Source organism: Aspergillus lucknowensis (genome assembly GCF_044049455.1).
Source record: "Aspergillus lucknowensis strain CBS 449.75 chromosome Unknown BJX67scaffold_2, whole genome shotgun sequence".
Taxonomy (NCBI): domain Eukaryota; kingdom Fungi; phylum Ascomycota; class Eurotiomycetes; order Eurotiales; family Aspergillaceae; genus Aspergillus; species Aspergillus lucknowensis.
In genome coordinates this window covers 1,124,501-1,152,430 of record NW_027263546.1, presented here as the reverse complement: position 1 = coordinate 1,152,430, position 27,930 = coordinate 1,124,501, and the positions used below count along the sequence as shown (strand labels likewise).

Sequence of the window (27,930 nt, the reverse complement as noted above, 5' to 3'; positions counted from 1 at the left end):
GCGGCTTCAGCTGAATTTCGATCCTCTCGACGACCGACTGCTCGACGACATCGCCAACTCCCTCCTCGGACATTCTCAGCCCACGCAGCAGTCAAGATGCGGTACATTCACTCCGAGGAAACGCTGCCGATTCCCGACAATGGTGAGCTTGCGACCCTGGTTTCTTTATCGCGGCTTCGGGTGGAGAGAGTTACAATATTTGCTGCATTGGAAGTGGCCACACTGGCCCTGACAACTGAGTGTCACGTCGATTGTGAAGGATGCCGCCGTTTGAAAATTGCGAATAATTGGATTATATTGCAGGACGGGAGCATGCCGTCGCTGTGATCATTTTGTTGAACCGGAACTGATTCAAATTGTCGTATAGTGAAAATTCACATTCGCTCGAGAATCGTAACCGTTGAGGGACCCCGAGGTATGCATTACCCAAACTCGCGTTCAATTGAATAATTCGACCTTTGAAGTGGATATTTAGCATGGGATCGGACGGTATTGACATAGTTTTCAACCCCCAGGCAAGCTCACCAAGGACCTCTCCCACATCGCCGTCACCTTCGGCCGCCCCAAGAAGGACGTCATCTCCATTGAGATTCACCACGGCTCCCGCAAGGGCACCGCCACCCTCCGCACCGTCCGTACCATCATTAACAACCTGATCATTGGTGTCACCAAGGGCTTCAAGTATAAGATGCGCTACGTCTATGCTCACTTTCCCATCAACGTCAACATTGAGAAGAATGCCGAGACTGGCCAGTACGATGTCGAGATCCGGTATGCAATCCGCCTACGGATATAGTGGGATCATGTGCGCTTTTTGAAACGGCAGCACGGGAAATGCTACCCACTTTGGAAAATGCGCAGATTGATCCTGTTCTTAACAATCAACTGGATGGCTTTACTAATTCGCGGTTTCAGTAACTTCCTTGGTGAGAAGTACGTTCGCCGTGTCACCTGCCAGCCCGGTGTCGAGATCATCACGTCCCCCAACGTCAAAGACGAGCTCCAACTCTCCGGTAACTCCTTAGAGGGTGTCTCCCAGAGCGCCGCCGACATCCAGCAGATCTGCAGAGTCCGAAACAAGGATATCCGAAAGGTGGGATTTTACAACTTCTCTTCTGCGAATTTCAGTACTAACCTGCACGATTAGTTCCTTGATGGCTTGTACGTGTCTGAGAAGGGTAACATCGTTGAGGAATAAATGTAATGTCCGCTCGGTGGGTAGTTAGGGTGTCTGGAGATTTCTTTTGATTTTCGCGTACTTGCATCAGGAAGCAAAGCGAAAAGAAATATCCAAAAATTCAAGACCATGAAATTCATATGTGCCCATTTTTTTACTTCTGTGTCCACGGATATGACGCCATCTTAGCCGGGAACGTGGTGGTGTATAGAGCAAAAGCATGTCCAATCCTGACTTCCTGCTTTTCAGAATCTTGACGAATCTGTGCAGGTGTAGGGATTCGAAATAGCGTTCGAAATGTGGCTGGAAAGAGGTCCCATGGATGAAGTGTAAACTCTCACCTCTCTGCCCGCCTCGTGATGTGATGCAACTTTACAGCCACTTTTCCACCTCCACTTTCTTCCTCCGCTCCCAACAGACTTCTCGCGGGTGTAATCAAAATGAAAAGGTCCTTGACGACTATTTACGCCTTGACCCTAGCCATCACGAGCATGGTGCTGGATGTGACGCTCTTCTGGAAAGAGGTACCTCGCACATGGCTCAACGCCATCCATTGGGCTAACTAAGCATCCTCTGCCGCGCAGAAGCTTTTATCATGGTGGAGATCCAAATCCCCTCGAACGCGACTGCGCCATAGCCTGGCAATAGCAACAAACTATGAGGACTGGGAAGAGGCAGCATTCGAGCTGGACGAGATTTTAAGCCTGGACCTATGGTGAATAGCTCTTCAATTTCCTCCGATGCTTTGAATTCACGATGACTAACCTTCTAAAGGCGCCAGAACCCCACAAGCAACCACTATGACTATCGCCTGATCATGGGCAGGCTAACGGCTCTCATGGCCGCGCGAGAGGACGATGACATCCTCATGCTGGTGAACCTCCTCCGGTCGGGACTCGTCCGCAATCTAGGCAATATAACTTCTCCCAGACTCTTCCTGCATGCTCATGCAGGCACAAAGCTGCTGATCGACGACTACATTACCCAGGTCGCCCTTTCTATTCAGCATGTGACCGCGCTTCAGACCACCCCCATGCACGACAGCGGGTTTACGTCCCAGGCAAAGGTGGAGTTGCTCCATGACACTCGCCAGGCATTCGGAAGAACCACATTACTCCTACAGGGAGGATCGACTTTCGGTCTCTGCCATCTTGGTGTCGTCAAGGCGCTTCATTTGCAAGGTCTTCTGCCGCGAATTATCACGGGCACAGCGACGGGTGCCCTTATCGCAGCTTTGGTCGGCGTCCACAGCGAAGATGAACTGCTAAGCTTTCTGAATGGGGACAATATTGATCTCTCCGCCTTCGACCGCCAGCGGAGCAAAGCGCAAGCCTCTGACTGGACCAGATGGCTGCCTTCTCTGAGATTCGCCGATGGCGGCCTGATGACTTTGCTTCGACGGACGAAGCGGTATTTGACGAAAGGCTACTTCCTTGATGCTGAAGTCCTAGAGGAGTGCGTGCGCGCCAACCTGGGCGACCTAACATTCGAGGAGGCGTACGCACGGTCTAAGCGCATCTTGAATATCACAGTCGCAACATCAGGTCGGAGCGGGACACCGAACCTCCTCAACTACCTGACTGCGCCAAACGTAGTACGGCCTCCCCCCTTCTCCCGGTCCTTTGATTTTACCACATACTAATGATATCACAGCTAATCTGGTCCGCCGCGGTTGCCTCCAACGCCTCCAACAATTCTCTATACCCCGCAGTAACAATCTATTGCAAGGACGAAACAGGTTCCATCGTTCCCTGGCCACACGCGCAGGACGTTGTCTTCCAACCCTGGCGCCACATCCACTACGAAGAGGGCGAATCCCCACTCTCCCGGATTGCAGAACTCTTCAACGTGAACCACTTCATAATTTCCCAAGCCAGGCCATACATCGTCCCGTTCCTCCGCTCAGAGCTCAACTTCCTCGACCGCCGCCCCACAACGGGCCGGTGGAATATGACCCGTTCATTGACACGCCTTGTAGCACTGGAGATCGGACACCGCCTTCGTCAACTCAATTATATCGGCCTTCTCCCATCATCATTAGCGAGACTTCTAATCGAGGAGTCAATTCCCGGATCGCATCTAACCCTTGTTCCTGACTTACGGCTCCGCGACTTTCCCAAACTTTTTGAGAGCCCGGACCAAGGTAGCTTAGCACATTGGATTCTAAAAGGTGAACGGGGCGTATGGCCTGCTATATCAGCGTTAAAGGTACGGTGCGCCGTGGAAATTGAACTCGACAAGGGGTATCAAGTCGTTAGACGGCGAAAGCCCGCTGAGGCGCTGGAGCCCGGTCCGGCCATGGCGACAGGGGGGAGGTCAGAATTATCCTTGCAGGGATCGGTGCGACCGCAACCGAATGAGGGCGTTCTTAGGAAACGGGTGGGATATGGCATTGATACACCGCGAGAGAAGGATCCAACTGTTGCCCTAACAAGTCCGGACCAGCTTTATTCGTAATGGAACTCAACATTAGCTTGGTGGAATGATCGGCCTTGTATGATTTACTCTTCCATGCCTTTACCCCACGGCTTGTCGAGCCCCCGCGTTATCGGGAATTTGGAAATGGAGGGCATATGAACCTTCCTCTACGCTCAGGTATGAGTCAGTGGCGATAAACCCGTACCTCGTCTTTCATCATATAATCCTACTTCATAAACAGGGTTGTATAATAAACGGGTTGCGCTCGATAGCTCCGCCTGATATCTTCATGGTGACCAGAATACTCGCAGAATGGCTCCCACTGTTGCTGTTGCCGATCTTATATAAGTGTATTCCAATTAGTCCTTCGCCGGTCCAACGAGACGTCGAGGTTTCGGAACTCGATTCGTCCCCACGAAAGGCAATTCTTGAGGTCACAACCTTCGCACCGGCACGGGCGAGACATTGGACGATCCCGAGATTGCGCCACACGCACGCAAACGTGAGAGGACCTCAAAGATCAAGCTTCGGCCCATCGATACTAATGCTCGTGCCGATTCTAGTAGTCCTTGTGCGGCCGCAACGCACAGTGGACTATTGCATTTCTGACGCTGCATGTATATCATCACCTGAAGCGTGTGCTTTCCGTGAACGCGAGGCATAACTGGAATCGACGGTGAACTTCATATCAAATGCTTCCTATGATCATTTGCCTATCTAGCTTGTACTCTGTTAGGGGATTGCTCTGTAGAATGAGCTTTAGATCCTTCCGTAACAAAACAAAAAAAAAATGTGGTAGAGTATGAATAATCCTACAGCCGAGGCCTGCGGAAGGATTCGAAGCAGATGTTCCGGGCCATCCCCAACATTGAGACCCAGGACGGACTTGACAGTATGGTCTAGGAACGGTTGGAATTCGAGAGGAAGCTACATTCCATGACCAAAATTCGTTGATTTCAGCCACAGCCAGGGCTATTAGACTCCAATAGTAAGTATATATTTCGAATAGTCAAAAGAGCCGGGGATATATAAACGACAACAAGAGACAGAAGCAAGTGGATATCAAAAAAGTCGTAGGTGTAATATATATAATTTTTTTTGGACAGGAATCTAACTAGGCCGACGTCTGGGGGCGTGCCTCCCTTGGGCGAGAGTGACTGCGGAGAGACACCGCATGCAGTGAACGAGACCGAGAGTGAGGTCGTGCATCCTCTGCTGAATGTACATACGACAAGGGAGGAACTAGGGGGAGGTGAGGTTAGTTTGAAACAACGAGTCGAGGCGGGAAGTAGCTTACTACTGAATCCATATCCATGCGCAGCACCTTCTCGGTTCTGCGGGTCGATTTCCACTCGGATGGCGACGTTCAATCCTCCGTGCAAATCACTCGTTCCGGCGACGCCATCCGCCGCCGAATGAGCGGATCCAGCCGTTGACTCGCCCGTGTGCAACGGAGAGTGGCCGTGCTTTGGGATTGGCAGTCTCTCACCGTTTTGCGCCGCCGTATCCCCATTGGTGGGAGGAGTTTCAATCTCAGTAATGCAGGCATAGTTCCGGGAAGGCATGGTCACCTTGTTCCAGGAAGCGCTTTTCTCTACTCCCCCGGGTTGCCCATCGAAGAAGTCCATAAGGGTCTCATCGGTCTCATGGTCTAGATGGTGGATTTTGTTTCTCCGCGCAAGGAGGTTCGCGACCGCCTTTGGAGGCGGCTTATTGGTGATGGCGCTGCTGACGACGTTGACCATGTATCGGTGATCATTCTCACTATGGATACCCAGCTTGGGGTTCGAGTAGAACCGCCCAATAGCAGCCAAGTGCACATCACCTCCCAAAATAGTCACGCGAACGGAGTGGCTCTTAGCAAAGTCTTGGAGGCGCTGGATGAAAATTCTGCGCTCTCGCTTATGCTGGCGTGCCGTGTAGTGGTCGTCAAGGTCATCCAGCAAATCCACCTGGCCGTCGAACTTGTTGAATAAGCCACCGGCAAAACCGAACCGCTTGTTCAGTAAGCGGATAGGAGCAATGACAGGCGAGCTTAGAATGTTCTCCAGCCAGGCGAGGCGTGGGTACGCGATTGGAACGCCCAGGAGCACAACGAGATGTTTGATATCGCCGTTGGCGGCAGAGACCTCTCGTTCGAGGCGAGAGAAGATCAAGTCGTAGGTGTCCGGATAATTGACCTGGTGGCGGGTACGCTCCGTGCGGGCATCAACACCGATAAATGCAATACGCTTCCCAAGGCGCATGTACAAATTCCTGCTCTTCTCCTCGACATAGGGTCCAGGACGCTTGCCAACAATCCAGCTATTGTCCTCCGCTTGGTCTTCTAGAACAAAAGTATTTTCCAACTGGCGGGGATCAGCGCCCGCGGTTCCATTGACAGCTTGCATAGTCTGTGGAGCGTCCGTAGTGTAGGTGGACTTCGGGGGCGCAATGTGATGCTGGAATAAGCAGTAGTATTTGAAGGCGACGCCACCGATGCCGCGGAAAACAGGGCATTGCATGAAGTGATCGGTGTAGGAGCCGAAACCATCGATGATGTCGTGGTCGTCCCAGATGTTGATCTGGGGAATCCGTCCGTTGGCGTCCTTGAAGGGCTCGGTGGAGTACCATCGCACGTAATTTGCGAAGTAGTAATCGTCGCATGACGCGCGCAGTTTGTTGTCGAATGGATGAGCGCGTCTCTTATGAGGGTTCGCGATGGAGGTCCAATCCTTCAATGGGCCATCCACACGGATGCCGTCGTTGTAAATCTGGTCACCGCCGCCAATCATGACATGGAAGGGTTTCTGCGCGTGAACCCGTAAGACGTCCCTCCACAAGCTGGGGCCAAGCCAGGTGTCCATATCTGTGCCCACAGAGAACCCATTGCATGAGTGAAACATGAGGCGCATGGACTGAGTGCGCGACGGGACGACAAAGTCCCAAGGAGAATGAACCTCGCCGCCATCGGGATAGCGAAGACCTGGAATCGTGTATGACCACCGCACTTCAAAGTCTTCCAGGGGCAACGTGAGCGAGAAGCGCCAGAAGGCCTTCGAGGGGTCCTCGTAGAGGCGCACAGCGTCGATTGCGACGCCCTGAGTGTTTGCGGCAACAGTGGTGAGGGTCGGGTTGGGTGTAACAGGGCCAGCCTGGCGCAAGTAAAGGCGAGGCTGCGACTGGCCTGGCTTTGTGACAATCAAGACGCTTCCATGCCAGAGGGAGGAAGAAGGGGTGACATCCATATTCTTGAAGTTGAGGAGCGGGCCGCAGGTGACGTCAACCTGGGCGCTGGCCTCAGGCACATCGGCATTGGGGGCAACACCTGTCGCGGAAGCATTGATGTTAGACACTTCCACTGGATGGGATTTGAGAAGCATTGGGGTGGAAGGGTACCCGAGTAGGCCATGTTTATTCCGTGTAATCAAGGGACTGTTGGTCAATTGAGCGAAGGCGAATCGTCGCGGCACTGGGCGCAGTGACGAAGATAACAGTATACGGGAGAGGCGTCGCTAGCGGCCCAAAAGAGCCCTGGAGAGGGGAGTAAAGTAACAAAAGGGGTATCGAAAAAGGGCCAATGCACGAGTTGGTATCAGCGGGAAGGGGAGAGAAGGAGAGGAGATGGACAGAAGAGCGAGGAGACGAAGAGGGCAGGATTCAGCTCTCGCGCGGGCGGTTCCCACAAGCGCAGCTCACGCCAGGGAGGAAATGTTTGGATCAGCAGCAGAGCCAGGATCCGGGCCGACCAACAGAAGAAGCTATATTAGTGCGACGCTAGCACGACTCATAATCTGGGCAATGAACTGCATGGCGTGAATAACAGAGAACAAGAGCCCAGGCAGCAGAATTCTCGAGCTTGTGAGAGGGCTGTGGGTGAACAGATCCCATACCAAGGCTGTCCATCATTTTCATCGGCGCAAACCAGTGAATCCCAGTAGGGCTGAGCGTCATCGCATGGAGCCAAAAAAAACCAAAAAAAAAACGACAGTGTAACTCTCTCCATTGAGCCCACTTGCTTCGAGAAAATGATATTCTCTTCAGCATGTTTACTTCCTTCAATGCGCTGGAGGCAACAGCTTTCGCCTCGAGGAACTGGCCACCCCTGGGCGGGGGTAGGGCTGGTGGCTGGGAAGACGCCAGCGCAGGTCCCAAGTCTTGTCACGGAGAACTGGGCCAGGAATTTTTCGAACAAATCCGATGATGGGCTCTGGAGAATTGAAAATAACATTAATTCCCCCCACAAACCCTGAAGCTCGGTACCAGAAGTGATGCGCGCTGTGAGAGAGTCTGATCGCCGCCCCCAAAGCTGATCCATGGCTCCTTCTTCACATCCTTAGTGTACCAACAAACCATTATTGAATCCAACTCAAACATTGATCGGTCAAAAGGCTCCTACTGAGCCCAATTTGAAATCGGTCAAAGAGTTCACAAGAGACCAAGCTCGCCCGCGCCATCCCAACAACAGTGACTATCGAAACAGGCAATAATGCGTCCAGGGAGGTACAAATCAATCGACCCCCAAGAATCGTCACAAAAAGAAAAAAAAAAAAAAGGAAAGAAAACGAAAATACTCCGTACAACCCGAAAAAAGCTCCACAGTGCCGAGCAACGAATGAAAAATGGTATGTATTCATACAAAATCGGAGCATTCAAACGATTCGAGTATCAAAGCTCTCGATTGCATATGCAACACGCGGCAGATCTGCGAAGTGCATCGTATTTTGATGCATGAGAGCATCCGGATTACTAGTCTAGGACTGGACTCGGGAGAAGGCGAGGGATTGGCCTCTCCTGCTTCAGGTGTCCTTCAGCCATCCAGCGCTGAATATCAGGTCGGATTGCGGCGCTCAGGTCAGCCACCAGATCCCCGAATCGGCCACGGTTCGCAAAGGTGTCCAGCTCCGGATGAGCCTGCACAAGCTTGATGGCGTCCTCCAGAATGATAGGAAGGGGTACCCGGTGATACGCAGTGACCCCGAACTCGTCGTACCGCTCAGCTGCAGGGCTGACAATGTCGGGAGAACCAGGGCTCCAGCACCGCTCAGGAGATTCGGGAGTCTCTTCCAGTATCTTGGGCGAAGGAGTCCTGGGGATGTCTGCTGATGAGACTGCGCTGAGGTCTGCAGGGCCCTGCTGGGTTCTCGCCAAGATTGCCTGGAGGACAAGGTCATGGCTCTCGATGGCTCCAGGCTCTGGGGCGACGAAGAGATCTTCCAATCGTTGCTCTACCTTTTTCCTTCTCTGCATTCGCTCATCATGGCGGATCCGGTTGCAGGTCTCGAGACCAGGTGCCACCCAAGGCCGCCCCTTCAGGCTCCCGTCTTCTGCGGATTTCTCAAATGTGTAAAGGTCGTTAGTGTACTGGTTGATGGTTGTCTTGCACTTGTACTGTGCCTTGGAGTAGCCATCTCGCACAGCGAACCATGCCCTGTATGACGCTCTCTGGAGAATCAAACGGCCCTGCTCGACGTAGGAGGCAAGGGTTTTCTGGAATTTAGGAAGACACCCCGTATTCGATTTGAAGAGGATCTCACTGAAGTCCAGCAGCCACTGGCACCACAGGGTAGCGATGATGATCTCAAGCCCCGGGTCATCGCTGTGATCCAGGGCCAGGCAATACTGGCTAGAGCTGAGTATTCCCATCCCCACATGTATCTCTCCCTTACCGAGGCTGGTTTCCAGAATGTGCATGAGGTCCGGAACTGTGACCGTGTATACATTGCTGCCATGATCCCAAACACACCAGATATCGCTGAGGTCGTGAGGAAACCACTCGAAACGACGAGCGTACAGGGTCTTGCAATCATAGTCGAAGCCCAGCACGTAGTGTCGGCCGTCAAAGGAAGGGTTACGATCCGCGAAATGCCGTCGATTGGCTATGGGCAAGATACCGAAGAGAAGCTGAGGCTGGTCTCCGGGGAAGCATTGAGACATTAACGCTCGGTCCTCAGCAAACTCGTCATAAGTGAGACGACGACAATCAACGCCATCATACACATACATGCCCTCACGTCGAGCCTCCAACGTCTGGCCTCTCTCTGCTGAGCAGAGGTATAAATGGTAGTCGACGATGTGCCACGGGTGACTAACGACGTACGCAGGAGGGTCAGAGCGCCGCCTATGCTTGTTCTCTTCCTCCACCATTTCATAGTCCCCTTCTTCGATTGTCGAGCTGTCAGAAGTGATCGCCGATGTTCCTTCATACCCGTCGTCCGTCTTACCGTCCTCAATATCCCCGTCGTTTTCGCTACCGCCAGGTACGTTGGGCCCGGCTCCGTTGACCATGTCATGGGCATACTGCAGTGCGTCCTCGCTCGTCAACACCTGGCCTGTATTTCCGTCTCTTGAAGAGAGCGCTTGTTCCTTCAGTATCTTCCGAGCTAGTCTAAACTCCTCTTTGGATCTTCGCATCTTAAAGACAGGAGTGACAGGCTCAGCCCTCGCAGCCGCAGCCTGCCGAGCTGCAGTGCAATCGATCTTGTACAGCATGACTGCAGTATTTGGAGGCTGAAGTAACCCTTTAGAAAGATCTAGGAAGCTTCTTTTTCCGGGAAGATAATCGAGAAGAAATGGTATGGAGGAGGCGAGTAAGGAGGAGTAGGAGGTTGCCTAACACAGCCCAACGAAGTTGGAAAGGCAAAGGAGAAGGGGCATGAAGACATTTATAAGAAGAGGAGCAGAGAGGAGAAGAGAAAGGCCATTTTTCTGTTTTCAGGGAGGTTGTGTGTGTGAGTCCGAAACGTGCGCATATACATCTCGCCTATTCTTGTTCTCACCCATCACACAGCCCTACTCTATGCAATCAATATCTGCCCAGGTGGGAAATCTGTTAGCATTCAGCATAATTCTGCACTGTTTCCAGTTAAATATACTGGTTTAGGGTCTTTATAGACACCTCAAGACCTCTATCGCTCAAGCCCCAAGGCCAGCAGGTCCTTGGACCCATGAACAGACCTCCTATACAGATCATCTATCCTTATAAGCTTGTACAGGAGCAGAAAGACAACAGAAACAAAAAGAACCCTTCTAGAAGCTGCATTTCTCTTCTTTCTCAACCTCCTTTACTCCACCCCTATTGTCTCGACACCTCCCCCCACCTGAAAGGAAGAGCAAAAAGTAAAAAGCACATGAACCACAGACTGTCTGGCTCTGACTCAGACCCAGGCCCTCTGAGACTTTGACTTTCCCTTGCAATCTGCGGTTTGCGGTCTGGGTTGCCATTATTGATTGGACTGAGACCTCTCCTTCCCTCCAGAGCCCACGCAAGCACGTTGGCCATGTGGCATCAAGACAGACATGATGGGCCATTAGATACCTACATGACTTTACTAAGTACAATCTAGCCCAGGGACCTGACGCTAGAGCTCAGCTGAGTGTGGGGAGCTCTTTGTCTACAAGCGGATCTGCAGGTCCCTCAGATTGTCTTACTTTATTCAGGGAAAACGCTGCATTGCGCCGCGCCTTGGTACATGCAGAGGCTGATTCTGATTGACAGGCAGCTGGAAGTGGTTGGAAGACGGAGTGGGTATTCATTCAGCAATCAAGTCTAGAAAATCGCCATCTTCTCACAGTCGTAAAGGGAGGGGGGAAGTAATAGGGAGATAATACAATCAAGAAAGTCTAAATGGTCCACTGCTCGAATCGGTCAGCCGTGGCAACTACCCCGACAGCACCCTATTCAACCATCCCCGGTTCCTCTCCCGTTCTTTCCGCAGCTTCTCCCTCCAGTTATAAGCGAATATGGCCCCCGTAAGGGATCCGCCAAGATGCGCGTAGTAATCGAGCTTCGGCATGCGATGATTGACAATGGCGCCGACAATATCAAACGTGACGAGGCCGGCGACGAACATCCACGCCGGTGCCGAGAGCTTTTCTTGCCAATCGCGCGGAAGGAAGGCAATCGTCCATTTCTCACTAATGGGTTGTGAGTAGGGAGGCAGTCGGAAGTTGACGGGAAAGGGATATTACTTTGCATGTATCAGACCGGAGGCAACAACTACACCTGAAATTGCCCCGCTGGCTCCAAGGGAGGTCACGAATAGCGAGTTCTTCAAGACGTGGGTGGACAGTGAGGCGAAGGAGCCTAGAACTCCGGCGGCCATGTACAATGCTAGAAAATTACCTCGGCCGATGTCATCATGTACTAGAATGCCGTTTCGTTAGCACGTGGCAGGGGGGTAGAAGATAGACGACAGGGAAGAGGCGGCGAGAACTCACGTCTTGTGCCAAATATCCACAAGACAAACATGTTCATGGCCAGGTGTGAGACTGTCTGGTGGCTGAAAACGTTGCCAACAAGGCTGAGGACACGAGGGTAGGCGGGGACGCTGATGAAATAGCGGTTCAGGAGTCTCCATGCCGGTGGCCAAAGTCGCCATAGAGCGAAAACCGTGGCATTCGTGCCCATAATGGCAAACACCGTAGCAGCTGCGGGCGGAAGACTCGGCCACATACGGTCTGCCCTTGCTGGGGCTTCGTACGTCATGGCAAAGGCATAGCAAAGTCCGAGGGTAAAAACGGTAAATGCAAGCGCAGGAAGTAGACGAGCTCCCTATCACCCAATCAGCATGCATTACAATCATCAGAGAAATTCGCCCATTTACCGTCGTCAACGCCGAGAAATCCGTATCCGTGTCCGTCGCTCGAAGATGATGTTTCTGTACCCATGCAAGAACAGGCCGTTGACGAGGGTCTGCTCGTCCCTTGACTATATTACTGGGTCAGCAGGGCCATAGAACCTCCGGCTAAAGCAGAGACATACCTTCCAAAGCGGATGATTCTTCAAACCTCTGAAGGGCAGTGTTCTTCGCGAGATGCTGCTTCAACTTTTCGCGGTCCTTCTCTTCGCCCTCCAGCCATTCCTGCCGGTTCCTCTCCGCTTCGGCGAGAAGCCTCTCCTCATTCTGTTTGAGAGATTCCCTCAAAATACTTCTTCCCGATGGATCATTCCCTTCTCCCAGTTTTGCCCCATATGTTCCGCTTTGGGGTTTATACAAGCCCAGTTCCTCCGCACGTCGAATGAGCTTCTCTTGCTCCTCCCGCTCTTCTCGCTCGATGCGGGCAATAATCGCAGCATCTTCGTCAAGCGGGTAATTCTTCCGGAGATATTCAAGGCCCGCATCAAGTACAGCAGGACGCGCAACGCGTCTGATGTCGGCAGGGAGGTCAAGATCGAGCGTACCTGCAAGACGCCTGGCTTGCAGGACGGAGAGTATCCGACTCCCCAAGGCAAGGGTAAGCCCCGAGCGCGGGCCGAATATTTGATCGATTTCCTCTTTGGAGAACGGCTTGTCGCGCAACTGCACTCCCTTTTCCGGTAGCGCGGGAGCGGGCTTGGAGGAATCAGCGGCGGAGCTTTGGAAGCATCGGGATCGGATTCGGCTCCCGAGGAGTATGAGGTTCGTTTCAGAGGACTTAAAGGGGGAGAGACCTCCGGAGATCAGCCTCGTGAGGCTCAGAAGTTGTCGGGGTGCGCTATGAAGCTGCCATGTCGTAGAGGTCTGATGGAGCAAGCGGAATTGTGCTGCCAGCTTTGGCGAGTGCAAAGGCGAGGCTCGAAGCCCCAAGCATGGAGTGCGCCATGCTACGCCGAAAACATTGCTCATGTCCCGCAGCTTGGAAATGAAGTCTGTTCTGAAAGATGACCTCGAAGAAACAGAGAGCTGAGACTCAACGACAGATCTTATGGCCCGGCTGGGCTCCGACTTTCTTTTCTCCGCGTGCCAAGAAATCCTTCGGAGCATATACAAGAAGCCGCTTTTCAGAGACGAAACAGTGTTGAGCCTCTGACTTTTTGAATTCAAGATACAAATTTATAAACAAACTTACTATTTAGTAATGTTATGTCTGTTCACCCAAGTTAGAAGGCTAGCATTGTGTCTGCTTGAAGCCCGATGCAAGAGGGTTCCGTCATCGATGTCAGAATATACGACAAACGATTATCATTGCCCCCACCATCATCTCCATCAAATCAACCTGACCATAACACCAGCTCCTCGCTTATTGAAAGTTAATGATTAACACCCAACTGCAGTTAGTGAAAACTGAAAAATCCAGAGAAATGTCCTCCGAATCCCTCCCCATCAACCCCGCCGCCTTCGCCGAAGCGATAAAAGAGCTCTCCCTCCCCATCCTCTACGCCAAAGTCGCCGAACTCAGGAACTCCATCTCCCATCTTCAGCGCTCAAACCAAGAGCTTCGAGCATTCATCTCAGAGTCATGCGAGAGCGAGACTGACAAACGAGAGCTGGAGGGGTATATCGCTGAGAACGAAGGCGTGGAGGAGTCCATGAACGAGCGGATTCAGCTGTGCAAGGCCGAGGTGGAGGGAAGGGGGCAGCGGTGGATTGATTTGGATGAGATTGCCAATGACGAGGCGAAGGCAGGGGGAGCGCAGGCGCGGGAGCAGCCTACTGAATCGGAGTCTACAACTGACTCTGTGAACGGCCATGGCACTCCTACTGCGCCAACTGGGGAATCCATAGATCGGGATGATGATGATGATGATGGGGGAGCTGGAGGGGTGTACCTTTGATTACGAGTCAGTCATCCTTCTTTAATCTGTTCGACCAGAGTCCAAATTGGTATGTGCGTTGGCCGCCATGACCGCCTCGGCTGAGGATACTGGTGGGAGCCGCCATTTTGTTTCTCTGCCACACCGTGACCATCTCGAATATGAGGGCTCCTCAGTGAACATTTCAAGAGGCGCGTTCTCGATTCACCAGCTACCACCATGCTACCACCTAACACTACGGACTTGTTCATGTTTCCACTATGGATGCTCTCGTTTGGCAGCCTCCTATTGGTTTTCGGCCGACTTACGGCAATGAGAGCGCGGATGGGCCATTTCATCGAACGCTTGATCTGGCTGATCTGGATGATCTGGCTAAATTATCATCTGGTCAATCCGCATCATATTAATGAGTAGGACCCGGAATTATGCAATGCATGCCATCCATCCAATATGTCTGTACTGCAACTGATGGAATATTGTTCAAGAGATGTATTTGACATGTGAGACAAGATTTGAAAAGGGATATGCTTGAAAACTAAAACCGAATATTCGCTCTGCGTGCTCAATGCTGGAATCTTCAACCGTGTCGCATCGGCCTGTCCGCCCGCGTCCGGGGATATGACCGCAACCGAATGTAGGAGCGGCCATGACAGTACTGGTGAATTTAAATGAAATCTCGTTCCAACTCCAGGTTGGGAGTACGTCGGTCATCAGGGGAGGAAAGGGAATGATATTATCTCGCTCAACTAGAGCCCTGCTGGCCCCAGTGACCACCAGCGAGCGCCTCCGAGGGGATACGCTGCTGCTTGATGAAAAGATCAATCAGAGGCTGCATGGGCTCCATTTCCTTGTCAGTCACAAGCTTATAGTATTTGGCGACGGTAACGAAATGAACGAAGCACATGTTAAGAATCTCGTGCTTGTTAATGTGCCAGAAAGGATTAAGCCAGTGCGCATGATACAGATGCGCATAGCAACGGAACATCTGCTTCATAATGCCCTGGCAGTCCTTGTAGAAGGTTCGGGGGAAGCCGCTGGACTTTCCAATCCAGTCTTCACCAGCGGAATTGGGGCCCGCATCCGAGGCGGGGGCGCCTGTAGCTTCGCCTAGGGCAAACGTATCGGGCATGCCGGTGACCTTCTCTGTGGGGAACATAACGGGGTCGTGGATTTTGCTGACAATCCACTTCTCCACGCGATTGATGAACTTGGGTGCCGAGATTTTGGCAGCCTGAGAGTCCACAAGCCAAGTGTAGGTTAAACTTCATGACTATTAGCGCAGGGCACATGGTTAGGTGACATTGTTAAAACGTACCGACCAGCGGACATGGTTGGACAAGTAGTCTCGTTGCAGATTGGGAGGCCAGTGTGAGAATTCACTTCCTGAATGACCTGAAGCATGCCATGGAGGAGACGATATTGTTCAACGACTGTGTCAATGCAACCATGAATTAGCCCCTGTCTCCTCGTCGCGGGGTAGAGGCTACTTACTCTGATGAGCCAGCCATTCCCCGAGTTCCACATTTTTTGGGCAAGCACAGAGCGTCAAGAAGTTACCCTTGACATTGAGCGGGGCATATTTTTCCTGGAAAAAGTACTTGGATGCATCTTGTTCGTAAATGGCATTGTTCTCTATGGCAGAGTGGTTCGAGTTAAGAGAAGGTGAGTTCGACACATGACCCGAGTGAGGGACCTGTGGAGCGGGTGACTGAGCGGGACTTCCGTTATTCATCTTGTTGGCGTTGTTATTATTTTTGTTATTTCCCCCTCGGCCAAAGCCCTGGCGACTGTTGAATTGGTCAGGTTAGTCCTGGTGATTTCGAGGTGGCGTGGGGGAGGGATAGAGATGGAAGCAAAGGAAAAGGGGGAACATAGAGGGATTGGGAGGTGAAAAGAACGACATGGGAAGGCGACATGAAAAAAAAGGCTCAAATGGTGACTATTTCTTGATATGTCTTCAGGGGTGCCATTCAATAAGCTTTTTAGGGGGAAGTACGGCACCATATCTACCATGCTTGCAGCGGTCTTGGGCATGCATTGAAGGGGAGAGAATGTGAGGGGATCGAAATCACTTGCACTTGGTATTGGTTCAAGGGAAGGGAGATGACTTACACACTCTGGAAGAAAGTCGCCATGATGAATGACCCTGATCGGAAAACCAGCCACGCAGCTCAAGAAACCTGTCCAAAAGGGAACGACGGAGGAGGATGGACTGAGGATGAAGATAGATAGCAGCGGCTCTTGGGTTCAATAATCGGCCTTGGGGTCTTTTGGTTGTCCCAATCAGCGTCGGGGACTCGGTCTGGCCCTGCGGAGCTGCCTGCGCTAAGCTTCTCTCGGTTCGGAATGGAATAACTGAGCTTCCAGCTATCGCAGCCTCAGGCCTGGATTCAGATTCACCTCGCTCAAGTTCTATTGTCAAGATTGTTGCAGATACGTCTATTGCAGCAAGTAGTAACCTGGGGGTTCAGTTTGATACGTCTCTTGTTTTGTGTTCAAGACGTCTTATCACCGAGCTTAATTTCTCTCCTCTTCCCCAATTGAGCTGGCTCTCTCCCTACTTGACCAACTATGTCTTCTTCCGACGAAGAGGACGTGATTCGGCGTCCTGCGCGGGGCGGCGGTGGTCAAGCTCTCAGCAGTGCTGGAAGCGACCTTGGAAGTCCTGCAGCTGCGTCTGATGCTGATAACATGAATGGCCTTGACAACGATGACGCAGATCTCTTTGGATCAGATGGCTCCGACGGAGGGTTTGACCAAGACACTGAGTGCGCCAACCTACATCATTCTTATGTTTTGTGGCAACTGGTTCTGTAAACGAATTTGCTAATGAGTTACCAGTCGGCCTAAACGAACACTAGACGATGCGGAGCTCGATTCAGCAGATGATGAGGATCGCTACGATCGGGTTGGCGATCGTATGGACTATGAAGATGAAGGGGCAGGGGCGTTCCAGGAAACGGTGAATATAATGGATCTAAGTCTGGGTCGGGCTCCGGAGCCATTGACCTCCAATGGCGAGGTTTGTGCTCTCATCCCTTGGATCTGGTGATGTTCCAGATGCTCATTGCGCTGTCGCAGGTCTACACAATGCCGGTCCCAAATTTCCTCTCAATAGAAACAGAAGAATTCAACCCGGAGACCTACGTTGCACCACCTTATTCCACTGCGGCGACATCCTTCTGCTGGCGCCACGACCCCAATGACGAGTCCCTCATTCAATCAAATGCACGCATTATACGCTGGGAGGATGGATCCATGACCCTTCAGCTCGCGTCGGCCCCCAAAGAACAATATAGGATCGCGACGAAACCTCTCGCGCCTCTCAACGGGTCGGGCGAGTACGACACGAAGTTGGATTCACACGTGTATCTTGGAGCGGTGTCTGAGACGTCGGGCGTACTAAGGCTGACCTCACATCTTACTCATGGACTCACCGTCTATCCTACAGCTGTGGAAACTGACGATGCAGTACAGCGGCTGCAGGAGTCCCTGGCCGCCGCCGCTCGCGGTGGCAAGAAGACAGTCGATGGATCGGCACCAGTTATTGAAGTGAAGGAGGATCCCGAGCTTGCTAAGCGACAGGCTGAGCTCGCGGAGCGAGAGAAATTAAAGGCAGCACGTCGTCGCGAACAACAAGCAGACAAAGAGATGGACCGCGGACGCCGATATGGCATGTCACACCGCACTGGTGGTGCCGGACTTACCGTGGGTGGATTGGAAGATGACGACGGCTTGCTTACAACGAGACCCCGTGCGAGGAAGCCGCGGCGGCCCAATCGAAGGGGCGAGATCTACACTGACGACGAGGAAGAGTACGACCGCCGCGGCCGGACACGAGAAGACGAGTACGATGAAGACGACGGTTTTCTCGTGGGCAGCGATGAAGAATTGGAGGTGGTGGATGACGACGAAGAGGAGGAAGACATATTGGAAGATGATGATGTGGATGCAGAAGGAGAGGAGGAAGACCTCCCACCGTCAAGACCTAAAGAGAAGCGCGCCTCTCCTGCACCTGGCGCAGGATCGCCGCCGGCAAGGAAGAAGAATCGTTATGTCGTGGATGATGACGATGAGGAGTAAATCTACGTATCTTGATTTATTCCGCGAATCACTTCCTGACACCTTATATCGCAATAATACCACCTTTCTGTTTGATTAGTGATAATTGTATTTTACCTACTCTGGGCTGAAAATGATGGCGAACGGACGGCAACATGGAATCTTTCTGGTGTTACTGAGAGAATGGGGAAAGGCAATCATCGAATAGAAATCTATCGAAACAAGGACTTCGTCTATCTGGCTGTATCATCTCTTTTCAAAATCCTGAATTAGCCGCTGCACTTGCTCGACTGAGTTTCAAGGTTCTTGGACGCAAGTGTGCTTCCTGGTTGGATTATTAGGGCATGGACGCGGCGGGGATTCGAGGGAACTACGCTCTGCAAAAAAACACTGCGTCCCGTGCTTAAAGTTGAATGATTATTCAAAAGTAAAAAAGGTTAGATTTGCGATCCTTGATATTTGATTGATGGCCATGCGTTTATAAGAGAGGCCTGGTATAGTAATTAGAAAAACGCCACCTAGAACTCCGACGCCAAAGGCGCAAGCAAACCATCAAGTGTCATGTCACGGTGAAACGCTACTGTCAGGAGACAAAGAAGGGGGACTATCTTCGTAGTCGTCCGGCTGGAAATCAAATTTGGCGATAACGTTTCTCGCGCTCTTCGCGACGCGGAGACAGAGCAGATCCTGTTCACCGCGCTGACTTGAACAATCCTGACCAGACGGGTTATCGAGTCGTTGATAGTGTGGAAGCGGATGGGAGTCAGGAGATTCATGCCAACGCCGTTGGCGGGCCTCCATCTCTTCAATGAGATCGATCAAACTCGGTGTCCCCATCGCACATTGGGTTTTAGCGACTGGATCCATAGGTCCGCGTATAACGTGATGTCGCACCAATTGACGAAGATGGTCCTTCCAAGCGGTTACTGGATCTGGGGATTTGCTGACAGCTGCTGTATAAAGGGGGGGAGCAACTTGTCTTCCAAGTTCCATGGCATCAGCTTTGGATACCCGTAGCCATGAATCAGCAATCACATTAAGAAGGGTGCCTGTGAGCATGACGTTTTGTAGGCCTGTATCAAACTTAGTCGGACAGGCTTGACAGCGTATGACTGCTTGAGCGGTTCTAGCAGAGATGTATAACGAACAGATGGTGTGTTGGGATATCGGGAAGGGTTTGAGAGAGGATAGATGGCTGAGGCAGAGATAGAGGTACGATAGGCAAGAGCAGTCATTATTCGACGGGGACTGTGGTATTGAATCTGAGTGTGGCATGGGAGGCGTAAGGCTTGGTGGCATTGTGAATGGATTGGGAGCTGCTGCTGAAACGCTAGAGAAATCCGGCCAAGGAGAGGTTGTTGCAGGGACTGAGGATAAACTTTCGTTTGGCGCCAGTTGCCATGTATGGTGGTGATCCTCGTTAGTCGATAAGTGGTATGGCAAATTAAATGGGGTTGGATACATTGAGGAGAATAGCTGGGGTTCCTCTGATATCCCGGGGATCGCGGCTCCAAGATCTGACATTGGTTTATGAGTTGCCGCAGGTGTGGCCCATGGATCATCGTTGGGAAGGTCTACAAATGACAGGTCGATGTCGTCTTCTCGCACCCGCTTCTTAGGTGGCCGTCCCATCTGCTTCTGCACTGAGTAGTGGCAGACAAGAGACTGCTTGATACAGCGGCTGCATCCTGAAAGTTCACCAGAGCATTTGAGCTTCCGCTTCCCTATCACCAAAGTCAAGTTAGTGAATCTGACAGCAAAATCGAGTACACTTCAAGGGGGCAAAAACTCACTACACTCGTCGCAGGCCGCATGTCGCTTGATGGACGACGATTGAAGCTCTGCCGAGTCCAATGCGGCGGAGGACGAATCCCGTATCATCGAGTCGCCGGTGGAGACATGGTGTGGGTGGCTCCACTGGAAAGGATCGTTCTGCATTGTAGGCTCGTATGACATGGACGACCGTGCGCAGTAGCAAGCAAGCGACGCCAGATTCTGATCTATATTGGAGAGTAAACCAAAGGGTGGGATAAAGTAATGGGACGCCTTGATCTTCCCAATGAGAAGTCTCAATTAGGGAAGCGGTGCATCACGTGGGCGGTCAGAATCAAACCGACATTTTCTAAGGAAAAAAAAAGTCCGGAAAGCGAGGATCTGGTGTTAAGAACAATCAGCAGTGTCTTGGCGTCATGCCCGCTTTGAAAGCCTCGAAGAAACGCAAGGCGGTTACCCGTGATGTTGAGGAGGAAGCAGAACCCTTTTCCGGCGATGAGCTGGGTGCTGGGGATCTGGGTGGTGACCTTTCAGACAATGCGCACGAACTTTCAAGCGACGAGGACGATAGCGACTCAGAGATCGAATTGATCGATGATTTTAGCGACAGTGAGGATGAGAACGGTGAGGAGGAGCTTGATAGCGATGAGATTCCATCGGATGGGAACGACAGCACCGTGATTGAGAAAGGCCCTGGCACAACGTTTCCACCGGGAGATTCTTCCAAAGGTAACCCAAGCTCTAGCAAGGAGGAAGAGGAACAACCGAACTATCGGATTGAGAAGGATGCCAATGGCAATGACCGTTACATTTACGATGAAATCAATCCCGACGACAATTCTGACTACTCCGATGTCGATGAGGACGGGAACACTATCGGCAATATTCCTCTGTCTTTTTACGATCAGTACCCCCATATTGGTTATGATATCAACGGCAAGAAGATCTTGCGTCCTGCGAAAGGAGAAGCCCTCGATGCATTGCTCGACACGATTGAGATACCTAAAGGCTGGACAGGCCTTACCGATCCTTCGACTGGTAAACCTTTAGAACTGAGTCAGGACGAACTTGAACTGCTGCGCAAGGTGCAGATGAACGAGATTCCTGAGGAGGGCTACAACCCCTATGAGCCGTTACTTGAGTGGTTCACGACCGAGAAGGAGATCATGCCCCTTAGCGCTGCGCCGGAACCGAAGCGTCGGTTTGTCCCGTCGAAACACGAAGCCAAGCGTGTTATGAAGATCGTGAAGGCGATTCGAGAGGGCCGTATCCTTCCATACAAACCTCCCACGGAAGAAGACGAAGAGGAAAAGGCCTTAATAAAGTATGACCTGTGGGCTGATGAGGGAGAGCGACCTGATCACCCCATGCACATCCCTGCCCCTAAGCTTCCCCCGCCGGGTTATGAGGAGAGCTACCACCCCCCACCTGAGTATCTGCCTGATAAGAAGGAGCGCAAAGCTTGGGAAGAGGCCGACCCCGAGGATAGAGAGCAAGAATTTTTACCTAATGACTTCGGCTCTCTTCGCAAGGTGCCTGGCTACGAGAATTTCGTCAAGGAAAAGTTTGAAAGATGCCTGGATCTCTACCTCGCGCCAAGGGTTCGGAGGAGCAAGCTAAACATTGACCCTGAGAGCCTACTTCCCAAACTTCCCAGTCCGGAAGAACTGAAACCATTTCCTACTGCATGCGCTGCTGTTTTCAGAGGACACAAAGGCCGTGTTCGTAGCATTGCTGTCGACCCTACGGGTATTTGGCTCGCCACTGGTGGAGACGATGGTACAGCTCGCGTTTGGGAGTTACTCACTGGCCGCCAGCTATGGAGCATTAAGCTGAGTGACGATGAACCGGTGAATGTTGTACGCTGGCGGCCGGGTAAGGATGCCCTTATCCTTGCCGCTGCCGCATCCGACAACGTATTCCTCGCAGTCCCACCCATTACAGACCCTGAGACCGAGCAAGCTAGCTTGGAAGTGCTTGACGCCGGTTGGGGATACGCAGCATCAAAGCCTGCTCCAAGAGATGCAGGCGAGGAAAAGAAAAGCACTTCTCCCCAATGGATCCGGCCCTCAGGAGCGCTCACCGACTCTGGCGTATGCGCCGTTATCCCACTTCGCTACGTCGCTAAATCGATCTCGTGGCACCGCCGCGGAGACTACTTCGTGACTGTGTGCTCCGGTTCCTCTACGCCCGCCTCGGTGGCTATAGCAATTCACACTGTCTCCAAACACCTAACTCAATATCCCTTCCGTCGACGCATCAAGGGAGGCGGGCCCCCACAGACAGCCCACTTCCACCCATCAAAGCCCATTCTCTTCATCGCCAACCAGCGGACAATCCGCGCCTACGACCTCTCCCGTCAACTTCTCGTTAAGATTGTCCAACCAGGTGCGCGCTGGATTTCCTCCTTCGACATCCATCCGACTTCCTCCACCGCTGCCGGTGGTGACAATCTCATCGTTGGCTCCTACGACCGCCGGCTCCTATGGCACGATCTCGAGCTCTCACAGCGCCCCTACAAAACCCTACGCTATCATCGCAAGGCCATCCGTGCCGTCAAGTTCCACCCTGGCGGCCGCTACCCTCTCTTCGCCGACGCCAGTGACGACGGCTCTCTCCAGATCTTCCACGGCAATGTTACCGGTGACATGCTCAGCAATGCTACTATCGTTCCATTAAAGGTCCTCAAGGGCCACAAAATTACGGGGGAGCTTGGTGTTTTGGATATTGACTGGCATCCTCGGGAAGCGTGGTGTGTTAGTGCGGGCGCAGATGGAACGTGCCGTTTGTGGATGTAATCTCTCGGCTTCCGTGCATACAGTTTACTGCCAATTCCCTCTGTGCCTTTGAAGAACGGGCGTTCAGGTGTATATAGAACCATTCTGTTGATATCCGTGGCATAAAAAGTTCATTACTTGAGTGTCTCGTATGATTCTAGCGATTATAGTGAGGTATACAACCTAATCCAACAGAAATCCTGTCGTCTATACGCCATTAATGCGGTTCAGCATCTATAGGGTGGATCGATCGACCCAACGGTCAACATATGCAGCGTGTAACAATAGCGGCATCAAACAACCCCGCCACTCCAATCCCTCCTCAACTTCTCATACTTTTTCAAATCCGTCACGCTGGGCCGGATAAACGCCTTCGCAGCAACAAAGTCCTCGAATTTGATCCCATCCCGCCGCTTAATAGCACTGTACCCGGCGCGCCGCAGCAGACTAGTCAAATCCGCACCACTGAACCCCTCACACTCCTCGGCCAGACGTTGAAGATCGTCGTTGAATTCAATCGGCAATTTACGGACAAGCGTCTGCAAGATTTCGGCTCGTTCCAGGGGCGATGGAAGATTCACGAAGAGGAGGGTTTCTAGACGACCGGGCCGAAGCATGGCGGGGTCGATGATATCTGGCCGATTCGTAGCTGCGATCACATAGATGCCCTGGCGGCTACTGCCCAGGCCGTCGAGCTCAGTGAGTAGCGTGTTAACGACGCGAGCAGATGCCTCGGAAAGGGTATCGTCGCGGCGGGGCACAAGGGCGTCAAGTTCATCGAAAAAGATGACACAAGGAATAGAGGAGCGGGCGCGGACGAAGACCTGGCGAACGGCGCGCTCAGATTCGCCGACGTACTTGTTGAGGAGTTCGGGGCCTTTGACGCTGATGAAGTTTGCCCGGGATTCGTTGGCCACAGCCTTCGCGAGCAGCGTTTTACCACAACCCGGGGGACCCCAGAGAAGAACTCCTGTTGGGGCAGTGATACCCACGCTAGCGTAGACATCAGGGTTCTTGATCGGGTCAACGATTGCAGTGGCGAGTTCTTCGCGAATACCGCCCAGGGCGCCGATATCCGCCCAAGTTGTGTCAGGGATTGTGGCGAAGCCTTCACGTTTAGAAGACGGTTGGATCTTGGGAAGGGCAGTGAAGAAATCCGCGTTTGACACGAGGACAATTTCTGCTTCGCTGCCAATTGGGTTTTCCTTTGCATGGTTGATGAGCCGTCGGAGCTCCTTGACCTTAGGGCTGATTTCGTCCATCTCTTCAATATCCATTTCTTCGCTGCTGTTGGATTTCAATATCTCTAGGTATCTCTTGATCGCCGCAGAGCCGGCGGTAGAAACCAAATCATTTAGATCGGCGCCTACGAACCCTGGTGTTCTCTTGGCTAAGGTTTTGAAGTCGAGGTCATCCGCAAGGCGCATCTTGCGGGTGAGTGCTCGAAGAATTTGCTCGCGGACAGGCTCGGAGGGGACTGTCATGTTAATTTCCTTGTCAAATCTGCCTCCACGGCGCAAGGCAGCATCTAAACTGTCGGGTCGGTTTGTGGCCGCCAGAACAATGACTGGCTTCCCATCTGTCTTCTCCAGGGATAGGTCATCCATGCACGTTAGGAGCTGGGCGACGATTCTCTTCTCCATTTCTCTTTGCGCGCTTTCACGTTTCGGTGTGATGGCGTCTATTTCATCGATAAAAATAAGGCAAGGCGCTAATCTCTTTGCCTCTTCGAAATGCTCTCGGAGGGCTTTTTCCGACTCTCCCGACATACCCGAGACGATAGACGGGGCAGATATAGAGATAAATGGGACCCCGAGCTCTGCCGCGAAGGCATTCGCGATCATGGTCTTCCCGCATCCTGGCGGACCGTGTAGTAACACACCGCGGGGGGGCTGCACATTAGAGGATAGATAGACTTGTGGGCGTGTCATCGGAAGAATAACAAGCTCTCCGAGTTGCTGAACCACATCGTCTAGTCCCCCCAAATCGGAAAGGTTCACGTGGGTTGGAGGAGATCGGTCGACGGTAGTTTCTGCCTTGCGCCGCTTAGATGAGTGAGAGTCGCCTCCATGGTGTCGCTTCTTCGTTGATATCGTCGCAGGTGTGCCATTTTCTGTGTTGTTGGGTTCGGGTTTTGGGGGTTTGGACGCCGTGTTCCATTGGCCTACAAGGGCCTTATTCATGCTATTTGATTCCTGATTATGTCAACAAAGATATAGTTGGTGCACGCACGAGGAAAGCCGTACGGGTGCTGACTGCTCCTCGATCCCAGCGAAATCACCATCTATCGAGTCAGTCTCATCTTCTCCGAGTATATCGGCTTTGAGAACTTCGACAACCCGTTCAATGCTGTCTTCGAGGATTCTTTTAGGTTTTCGGTTGAGACTGGAATTTGACCGTTTGATCGAGTCGTAGATTGCAGTGACCGATAGACGAAATTGGGGATTCTCGGCCTGGTCGTCGAGAATTTTGCGCACAACTTGATAGACCTGGGAGTGGGGAGAGAGGATCAGAGGCAGTCACAGCGAGTGGGAAAGATAGTCTGGTTGTCACACCTCCTTGTCAAGGCCCTGCCTCAAAGTTGGTCTGCCTCCGCGACGCATCTCCTCCGGAACAAGCAGGATATTGTCTGAAGCTTTTCAATTGTGATCGTTGGCCAAGGATTCCAATAATTTTAAAGGTCGGAGAATAGATGGGCCGGTGTCTTGAACTTCTCGGTGGACCATTCCCCGGAAATTCATGCTGCTCCTAGGAGGCGTAAAAATCGTCGTACCATACCGTACAGTACCGTACCGCTGGCGGTGGACGATCGTCCTCACGTCATCCCCCGAAGGGCTGGACCGCTCCCCAGCTCTTATCGGCAGGTTCTCCTCGTGCTTGAAATCGCAGCGCTCGAGACAAGCCATCACTGCACGGCGACAACATGCGGTGACAATGGGGAACACGAATAGCTCCCATAAAATATCTGCACAAGATCGGTGAGCTCTCACTCTCACCCCTCCCCTCATATACCCTTATGGTTTCAGCACCGTTGCACCCGCAACAGGCGGCACAGATAGCGAGAAGGATACTAAAGCTTCCTCTTGCTGCATAGAGCGATCCTTAATATGAAAAATCAGCGCGACAAACTACATCAGTACCAGAAACGTATTACAGTACTCACAGACCGCGAAACCGGAATTGCAAAAGAATGCCTGGCCCGAGATGATCGAAAACGCGCCCTGCTCGCCCTGCGTCGCAAGAAATACCAGGAGTCGCTTCTCGCAAAGACTGATGCACAGCTTGCACAGCTAGAGCAGCTAACCACTCAGGTTGAATTTGCCCTCGTGCAGAAGGATGTTCTCTTCGGGCTACAGCAAGGCACCAAGGTTCTGCAGACTATCCGTAAGGAGATGGGAGGCATTGAGGGCGTAGAGAAGTTGATGGGAGAAAACGAGGAGGCTAGAGCTTATCAAGAGGTAGGGAATGATGATATGTTCTCCTCGAGTATCTTGTAGCTGACGCGACTGGTCGTATAGGAAATCAGTCAGATGCTCGCGGGACACCTATCTAACCAGGACGAGGACGAGGTAGAGGATGAATTGGAGGCTCTGCGCCGCGAAGTACAGGGCCCGGTTGACCTCCCAACTGCTCCGATAGGGCTGCCATCAGGAGGAAAGCAAGAACCGGAGGATGAGCTGGAGAGGCAGAAAGCAAGAGCCAGAGCTAGAACCAGAGAGCGGACCGCGATTCCAGCCTGATATTGGAATGGATACTGTGTGAAATCGGTTTCTAGTTGGGCGATCGAAGCATTCCTGGAGTTAGGTTGCAGTTTTAACAAGAGTATTAGATCTCTGTTTTTCTGCGGTTTTGTGGTTGAATCATTGTGATAGCTAATATACCCGCTACCTCTATCTGGTGTCTCTTGGACGTGGAGTGCTCGGGCTACTTTCAGTCCATATTCTCGGGTTTGTGGGATCGTAGATCTGAAACATGAAATGACGTAGTTCAGGAAAAAGCGTTATTTTCAAGAAGTGGAGAGAATTTTCGTCCCTACGAAGGGCTTCAACATCGATGAATTGTCGTTCATGAGGCAGAAAAACGGTCATCGTGCAGAAGCCCACCCCTTCGGAGTCTCGCCTCTAAGGTCCTTCCAGTAGCGCCGCCTCTACTCTTCCATCAGGAACTACTTTCGTTCTTTCTCAAGAGAAATCCATACTGCTTTACCATGTCACACCATCATTCTCACAACCACCATAACCACTGTCACGGCGAGGGGGACGACAGCCACGACCACTCGAACGACATTACCCCCGCGCTTCAGTCCGTCCTCTACTCTCAGATTCAATTCGACTCAATCATTACGTTAAACGGTACGTCTCGAGCCCTGTACGTTCCTTTTCACTTTCTTTGCGCTTCGATTCAATCTCTAACGGTTGAATGCGGCACAGAAGCAACGCCGAAGTCTGGAGCTGCGATTGTCAAGAAAACATGGGCTGAAAGGCAGAATGATGAGCCAGAGTTGGAGAGTGACGCAGACGAGCAGTTGTTGATGTATATTCCGTACGTTATCTGTCTTCCTCGAACAGACTGCATCCCTCTTCCTTGTGCTCTTGTTGTTGCTGTCTAACTTACCCCGCGGTGCCCCTCCTCCAACTCAAATCACTATCGCTATCAAGTTTCGAGATCACAAGAACGCGCGAACCCTCAATTAACTGCCCATCAACTATATATAGATTCACCGGCCAAGTCAACGCCCACTCGATCCTCATCTACACTGCCCCAACACCATCTGCGCCCAAAACCCTCAAACTCTTCAAAAACCGCGACGATCTAGATTTCTCAACAGCGTCGGACCTAAAACCGACCCAGACACTCGAGATCCCGCAACCGATTCCAGGGGCTGATGTCTTCGAACTACCACTGAACCGTGCGCACTGGAACGCCACAACCTCCATCACCTTGTTCTTCGAGGATAACTGGAGCGATGGGGAGGAGGACGTGACCAAAGTTGGGTATATCGGGTTCAAGGGCCAGTTTATGGCTCTGAATAGGGAGCCTGTGAGCTTCCTGTATGAAGCGGCGGCTAACCCGAATGACCATATTGCGATTCCTGGTGTGAGTGGTGTTGGAGGTAGGATCATGCCTGGCCAATAAACAGGGGGAGATGGTCTGCAGAAGGCAGGATGAATCCACCGGCACTGTGACACCCCCGTCGCATACGGTCCTGATGGAATATACCACCGTAT

At 52.1% G+C, this 27,930-nt stretch overlaps 13 protein-coding genes across 13 annotated transcripts; 7 read left to right on the top strand and 6 right to left on the bottom strand.

Moving 5' to 3' along the window:
• The first annotated feature begins 4 nt into the window (after positions 1-4).
• On the top strand, positions 5-1,408 carry BJX67DRAFT_102242 (60S ribosomal protein uL6). Its single transcript, XM_071024207.1, has 5 exons — positions 5-142; positions 368-415; positions 516-771; positions 916-1,093; positions 1,148-1,408. The coding sequence occupies exons 1-5, from the start codon at positions 97-99 to the stop codon at positions 1,196-1,198; spliced, it is 579 nt and encodes a 192-aa protein (XP_070891179.1). The 5' UTR covers positions 5-96; the 3' UTR covers positions 1,199-1,408.
• A 260-nt stretch (positions 1,409-1,668) lies between these two features.
• Positions 1,669-3,634, top strand: BJX67DRAFT_377028 (triacylglycerol lipase family protein; the record flags this gene model as incomplete). The annotated part of the gene is made up of 4 exons (XM_071032009.1): positions 1,669-1,701; positions 1,762-1,892; positions 1,952-2,771; positions 2,831-3,634. The coding sequence occupies 4 exons, from the start codon at positions 1,669-1,671 to the stop codon at positions 3,632-3,634; spliced, it is 1,788 nt and encodes a 595-aa protein (XP_070891178.1).
• Positions 3,635-4,484: 850 nt separating this feature from the next.
• On the bottom strand, positions 4,485-7,173 carry BJX67DRAFT_102307 (uncharacterized protein). The gene is made up of 3 exons (XM_071024208.1): positions 6,974-7,173; positions 4,893-6,902; positions 4,485-4,837 (listed from the first exon to the last, which is right to left on the bottom strand). Exons 1-3 carry the CDS (start codon positions 6,984-6,986, stop codon positions 4,710-4,712), a joined length of 2,151 nt encoding a protein of 716 aa, XP_070891177.1. The 5' UTR covers positions 6,987-7,173; the 3' UTR covers positions 4,485-4,709.
• Positions 7,174-8,109: 936 nt separating this feature from the next.
• BJX67DRAFT_341764 (uncharacterized protein) lies at positions 8,110-10,590 on the bottom strand. The gene has a single exon (XM_071027942.1). The coding sequence runs from the start codon at positions 10,064-10,066 to the stop codon at positions 8,324-8,326; it is 1,743 nt and encodes a 580-aa protein (XP_070891176.1). The 5' UTR covers positions 10,067-10,590; the 3' UTR covers positions 8,110-8,323.
• Positions 10,591-11,086: 496 nt separating this feature from the next.
• On the bottom strand, positions 11,087-13,263 carry BJX67DRAFT_341763 (rhomboid protease PCP1). Its single transcript, XM_071027941.1, has 5 exons — positions 12,339-13,263; positions 12,181-12,284; positions 11,795-12,128; positions 11,546-11,720; positions 11,087-11,491 (listed from the first exon to the last, which is right to left on the bottom strand). The coding sequence occupies exons 1-5, from the start codon at positions 13,180-13,182 to the stop codon at positions 11,236-11,238; spliced, it is 1,713 nt and encodes a 570-aa protein (XP_070891175.1). The 5' UTR covers positions 13,183-13,263; the 3' UTR covers positions 11,087-11,235.
• A 374-nt stretch (positions 13,264-13,637) lies between these two features.
• Positions 13,638-14,111, top strand: BJX67DRAFT_377024 (uncharacterized protein; the record flags this gene model as incomplete). The annotated part of the gene is made up of 1 exon (XM_071032008.1): positions 13,638-14,111. One exon carries the CDS (start codon positions 13,638-13,640, stop codon positions 14,109-14,111), a length of 474 nt encoding a protein of 157 aa, XP_070891174.1.
• Positions 14,112-14,832: 721 nt separating this feature from the next.
• On the bottom strand, positions 14,833-15,822 carry BJX67DRAFT_377023 (Mob1/phocein family protein; the record flags this gene model as incomplete). The annotated part of the gene is made up of 3 exons (XM_071032007.1): positions 14,833-15,352; positions 15,406-15,520; positions 15,582-15,822. The coding sequence occupies 3 exons, from the start codon at positions 15,820-15,822 to the stop codon at positions 14,833-14,835; spliced, it is 876 nt and encodes a 291-aa protein (XP_070891173.1).
• Positions 15,823-16,508: 686 nt separating this feature from the next.
• On the top strand, positions 16,509-18,391 carry BJX67DRAFT_341758 (Paf1-complex subunit LEO1). The gene is made up of 3 exons (XM_071027940.1): positions 16,509-16,858; positions 16,932-17,112; positions 17,172-18,391. The coding sequence occupies exons 1-3, from the start codon at positions 16,662-16,664 to the stop codon at positions 18,171-18,173; spliced, it is 1,380 nt and encodes a 459-aa protein (XP_070891172.1). The 5' UTR covers positions 16,509-16,661; the 3' UTR covers positions 18,174-18,391.
• Positions 18,392-18,588: 197 nt separating this feature from the next.
• Positions 18,589-20,167, bottom strand: BJX67DRAFT_341755 (Zn(II)2Cys6 transcription factor rglT). Its single transcript, XM_071027939.1, has 2 exons — positions 19,946-20,167; positions 18,589-19,876 (listed from the first exon to the last, which is right to left on the bottom strand). Exons 1-2 carry the CDS (start codon positions 20,106-20,108, stop codon positions 18,717-18,719), a joined length of 1,323 nt encoding a protein of 440 aa, XP_070891171.1. The 5' UTR covers positions 20,109-20,167; the 3' UTR covers positions 18,589-18,716.
• A 13-nt stretch (positions 20,168-20,180) lies between these two features.
• erb1 (ribosome biogenesis protein ERB1) lies at positions 20,181-22,900 on the top strand. The gene has a single exon (XM_071027938.1). The coding sequence runs from the start codon at positions 20,342-20,344 to the stop codon at positions 22,721-22,723; it is 2,382 nt and encodes a 793-aa protein (XP_070891170.1). The 5' UTR covers positions 20,181-20,341; the 3' UTR covers positions 22,724-22,900.
• BJX67DRAFT_341750 (putative AAA family ATPase/60S ribosome export protein Rix7) lies at positions 22,901-25,394 on the bottom strand. Its single transcript, XM_071027937.1, has 3 exons — positions 25,258-25,394; positions 24,949-25,191; positions 22,901-24,897 (listed from the first exon to the last, which is right to left on the bottom strand). The coding sequence occupies exons 1-3, from the start codon at positions 25,303-25,305 to the stop codon at positions 22,996-22,998; spliced, it is 2,193 nt and encodes a 730-aa protein (XP_070891169.1). The 5' UTR covers positions 25,306-25,394; the 3' UTR covers positions 22,901-22,995.
• An 81-nt stretch (positions 25,395-25,475) lies between these two features.
• On the top strand, positions 25,476-26,597 carry BJX67DRAFT_341748 (ESCRT-III subunit protein VPS20). Its single transcript, XM_071027936.1, has 3 exons — positions 25,476-25,680; positions 25,797-26,160; positions 26,221-26,597. Exons 1-3 carry the CDS (start codon positions 25,637-25,639, stop codon positions 26,440-26,442), a joined length of 630 nt encoding a protein of 209 aa, XP_070891168.1. The 5' UTR covers positions 25,476-25,636; the 3' UTR covers positions 26,443-26,597.
• A 312-nt stretch (positions 26,598-26,909) lies between these two features.
• On the top strand, positions 26,910-27,838 carry BJX67DRAFT_377017 (PITH domain-containing protein; the record flags this gene model as incomplete). Its single annotated transcript, XM_071032006.1, has 3 exons — positions 26,910-27,054; positions 27,133-27,244; positions 27,418-27,838. The coding sequence occupies 3 exons, from the start codon at positions 26,910-26,912 to the stop codon at positions 27,836-27,838; spliced, it is 678 nt and encodes a 225-aa protein (XP_070891167.1).
• Positions 27,839-27,930: the final 92 nt, after the last annotated feature.

Excerpts from the sequence above, each read along its gene's own strand:
- BJX67DRAFT_341764 (XM_071027942.1), bottom strand. The coding sequence starts at position 10,066 with ATGCTGTACAAGATCGATTGCACTGCAGCTCGGCAGGCTGCGGCTGCG.
- BJX67DRAFT_102242 (XM_071024207.1), top strand. The coding sequence starts at position 97 with ATGCGGTACATTCACTCCGAGGAAACGCTGCCGATTCCCGACAATG. Across the intron at positions 772-915 it reads CAGTACGATGTCGAGATCCG|TAACTTCCTTGGTGAGAAGT; the intron begins GTATGCAATCCG and ends TCGCGGTTTCAG. Across the intron at positions 1,094-1,147 it reads GAAACAAGGATATCCGAAAG|TTCCTTGATGGCTTGTACGT; the intron begins GTGGGATTTTAC and ends CTGCACGATTAG.
- BJX67DRAFT_341758 (XM_071027940.1), top strand. The coding sequence starts at position 16,662 with ATGTCTTCTTCCGACGAAGAGGACGTGATTCGGCGTCCTGCGCGGGGC. Across the intron at positions 16,859-16,931 it reads GGGTTTGACCAAGACACTGA|TCGGCCTAAACGAACACTAG; the intron begins GTGCGCCAACCT and ends ATGAGTTACCAG. Across the intron at positions 17,113-17,171 it reads CATTGACCTCCAATGGCGAG|GTCTACACAATGCCGGTCCC; the intron begins GTTTGTGCTCTC and ends GCGCTGTCGCAG.
- BJX67DRAFT_341750 (XM_071027937.1), bottom strand. The coding sequence starts at position 25,305 with ATGCGTCGCGGAGGCAGACCAACTTTGAGGCAGGGCCTTGACAAGGAG. Across the intron at positions 25,192-25,257 it reads GGCAGGGCCTTGACAAGGAG|GTCTATCAAGTTGTGCGCAA; the intron begins GTGTGACAACCA and ends CCCCACTCCCAG. Across the intron at positions 24,898-24,948 it reads TCGAGGAGCAGTCAGCACCC|GAATCAAATAGCATGAATAA; the intron begins GTACGGCTTTCC and ends TGACATAATCAG.
- BJX67DRAFT_341763 (XM_071027941.1), bottom strand. The coding sequence starts at position 13,182 with ATGAGCAATGTTTTCGGCGTAGCATGGCGCACTCCATGCTTGGGGCTT. Across the intron at positions 12,285-12,338 it reads AGAATCATCCGCTTTGGAAG|TCAAGGGACGAGCAGACCCT; the intron begins GTATGTCTCTGC and ends CCAGTAATATAG. Across the intron at positions 12,129-12,180 it reads ATTTCTCGGCGTTGACGACG|GGAGCTCGTCTACTTCCTGC; the intron begins GTAAATGGGCGA and ends ATTGGGTGATAG.
- BJX67DRAFT_102307 (XM_071024208.1), bottom strand. Across the intron at positions 4,838-4,892 it reads GCATGGATATGGATTCAGTA|TTCCTCCCTTGTCGTATGTA; the intron begins GTAAGCTACTTC and ends ACCTCCCCCTAG.
- erb1 (XM_071027938.1), top strand. The coding sequence starts at position 20,342 with ATGCCCGCTTTGAAAGCCTCGAAGAAACGCAAGGCGGTTACCCGTGAT.
- BJX67DRAFT_341748 (XM_071027936.1), top strand. The coding sequence starts at position 25,637 with ATGGGGAACACGAATAGCTCCCATAAAATATCTGCACAAGATCG. Across the intron at positions 25,681-25,796 it reads AAAATATCTGCACAAGATCG|AGCGATCCTTAATATGAAAA; the intron begins GTGAGCTCTCAC and ends CTTGCTGCATAG. Across the intron at positions 26,161-26,220 it reads AGGCTAGAGCTTATCAAGAG|GAAATCAGTCAGATGCTCGC; the intron begins GTAGGGAATGAT and ends CTGGTCGTATAG.
- BJX67DRAFT_341755 (XM_071027939.1), bottom strand. The coding sequence starts at position 20,108 with ATGTCATACGAGCCTACAATGCAGAACGATCCTTTCCAGTGGAGCCAC. Across the intron at positions 19,877-19,945 it reads TGCGGCCTGCGACGAGTGTA|GGAAGCGGAAGCTCAAATGC; the intron begins GTGAGTTTTTGC and ends CTTTGGTGATAG.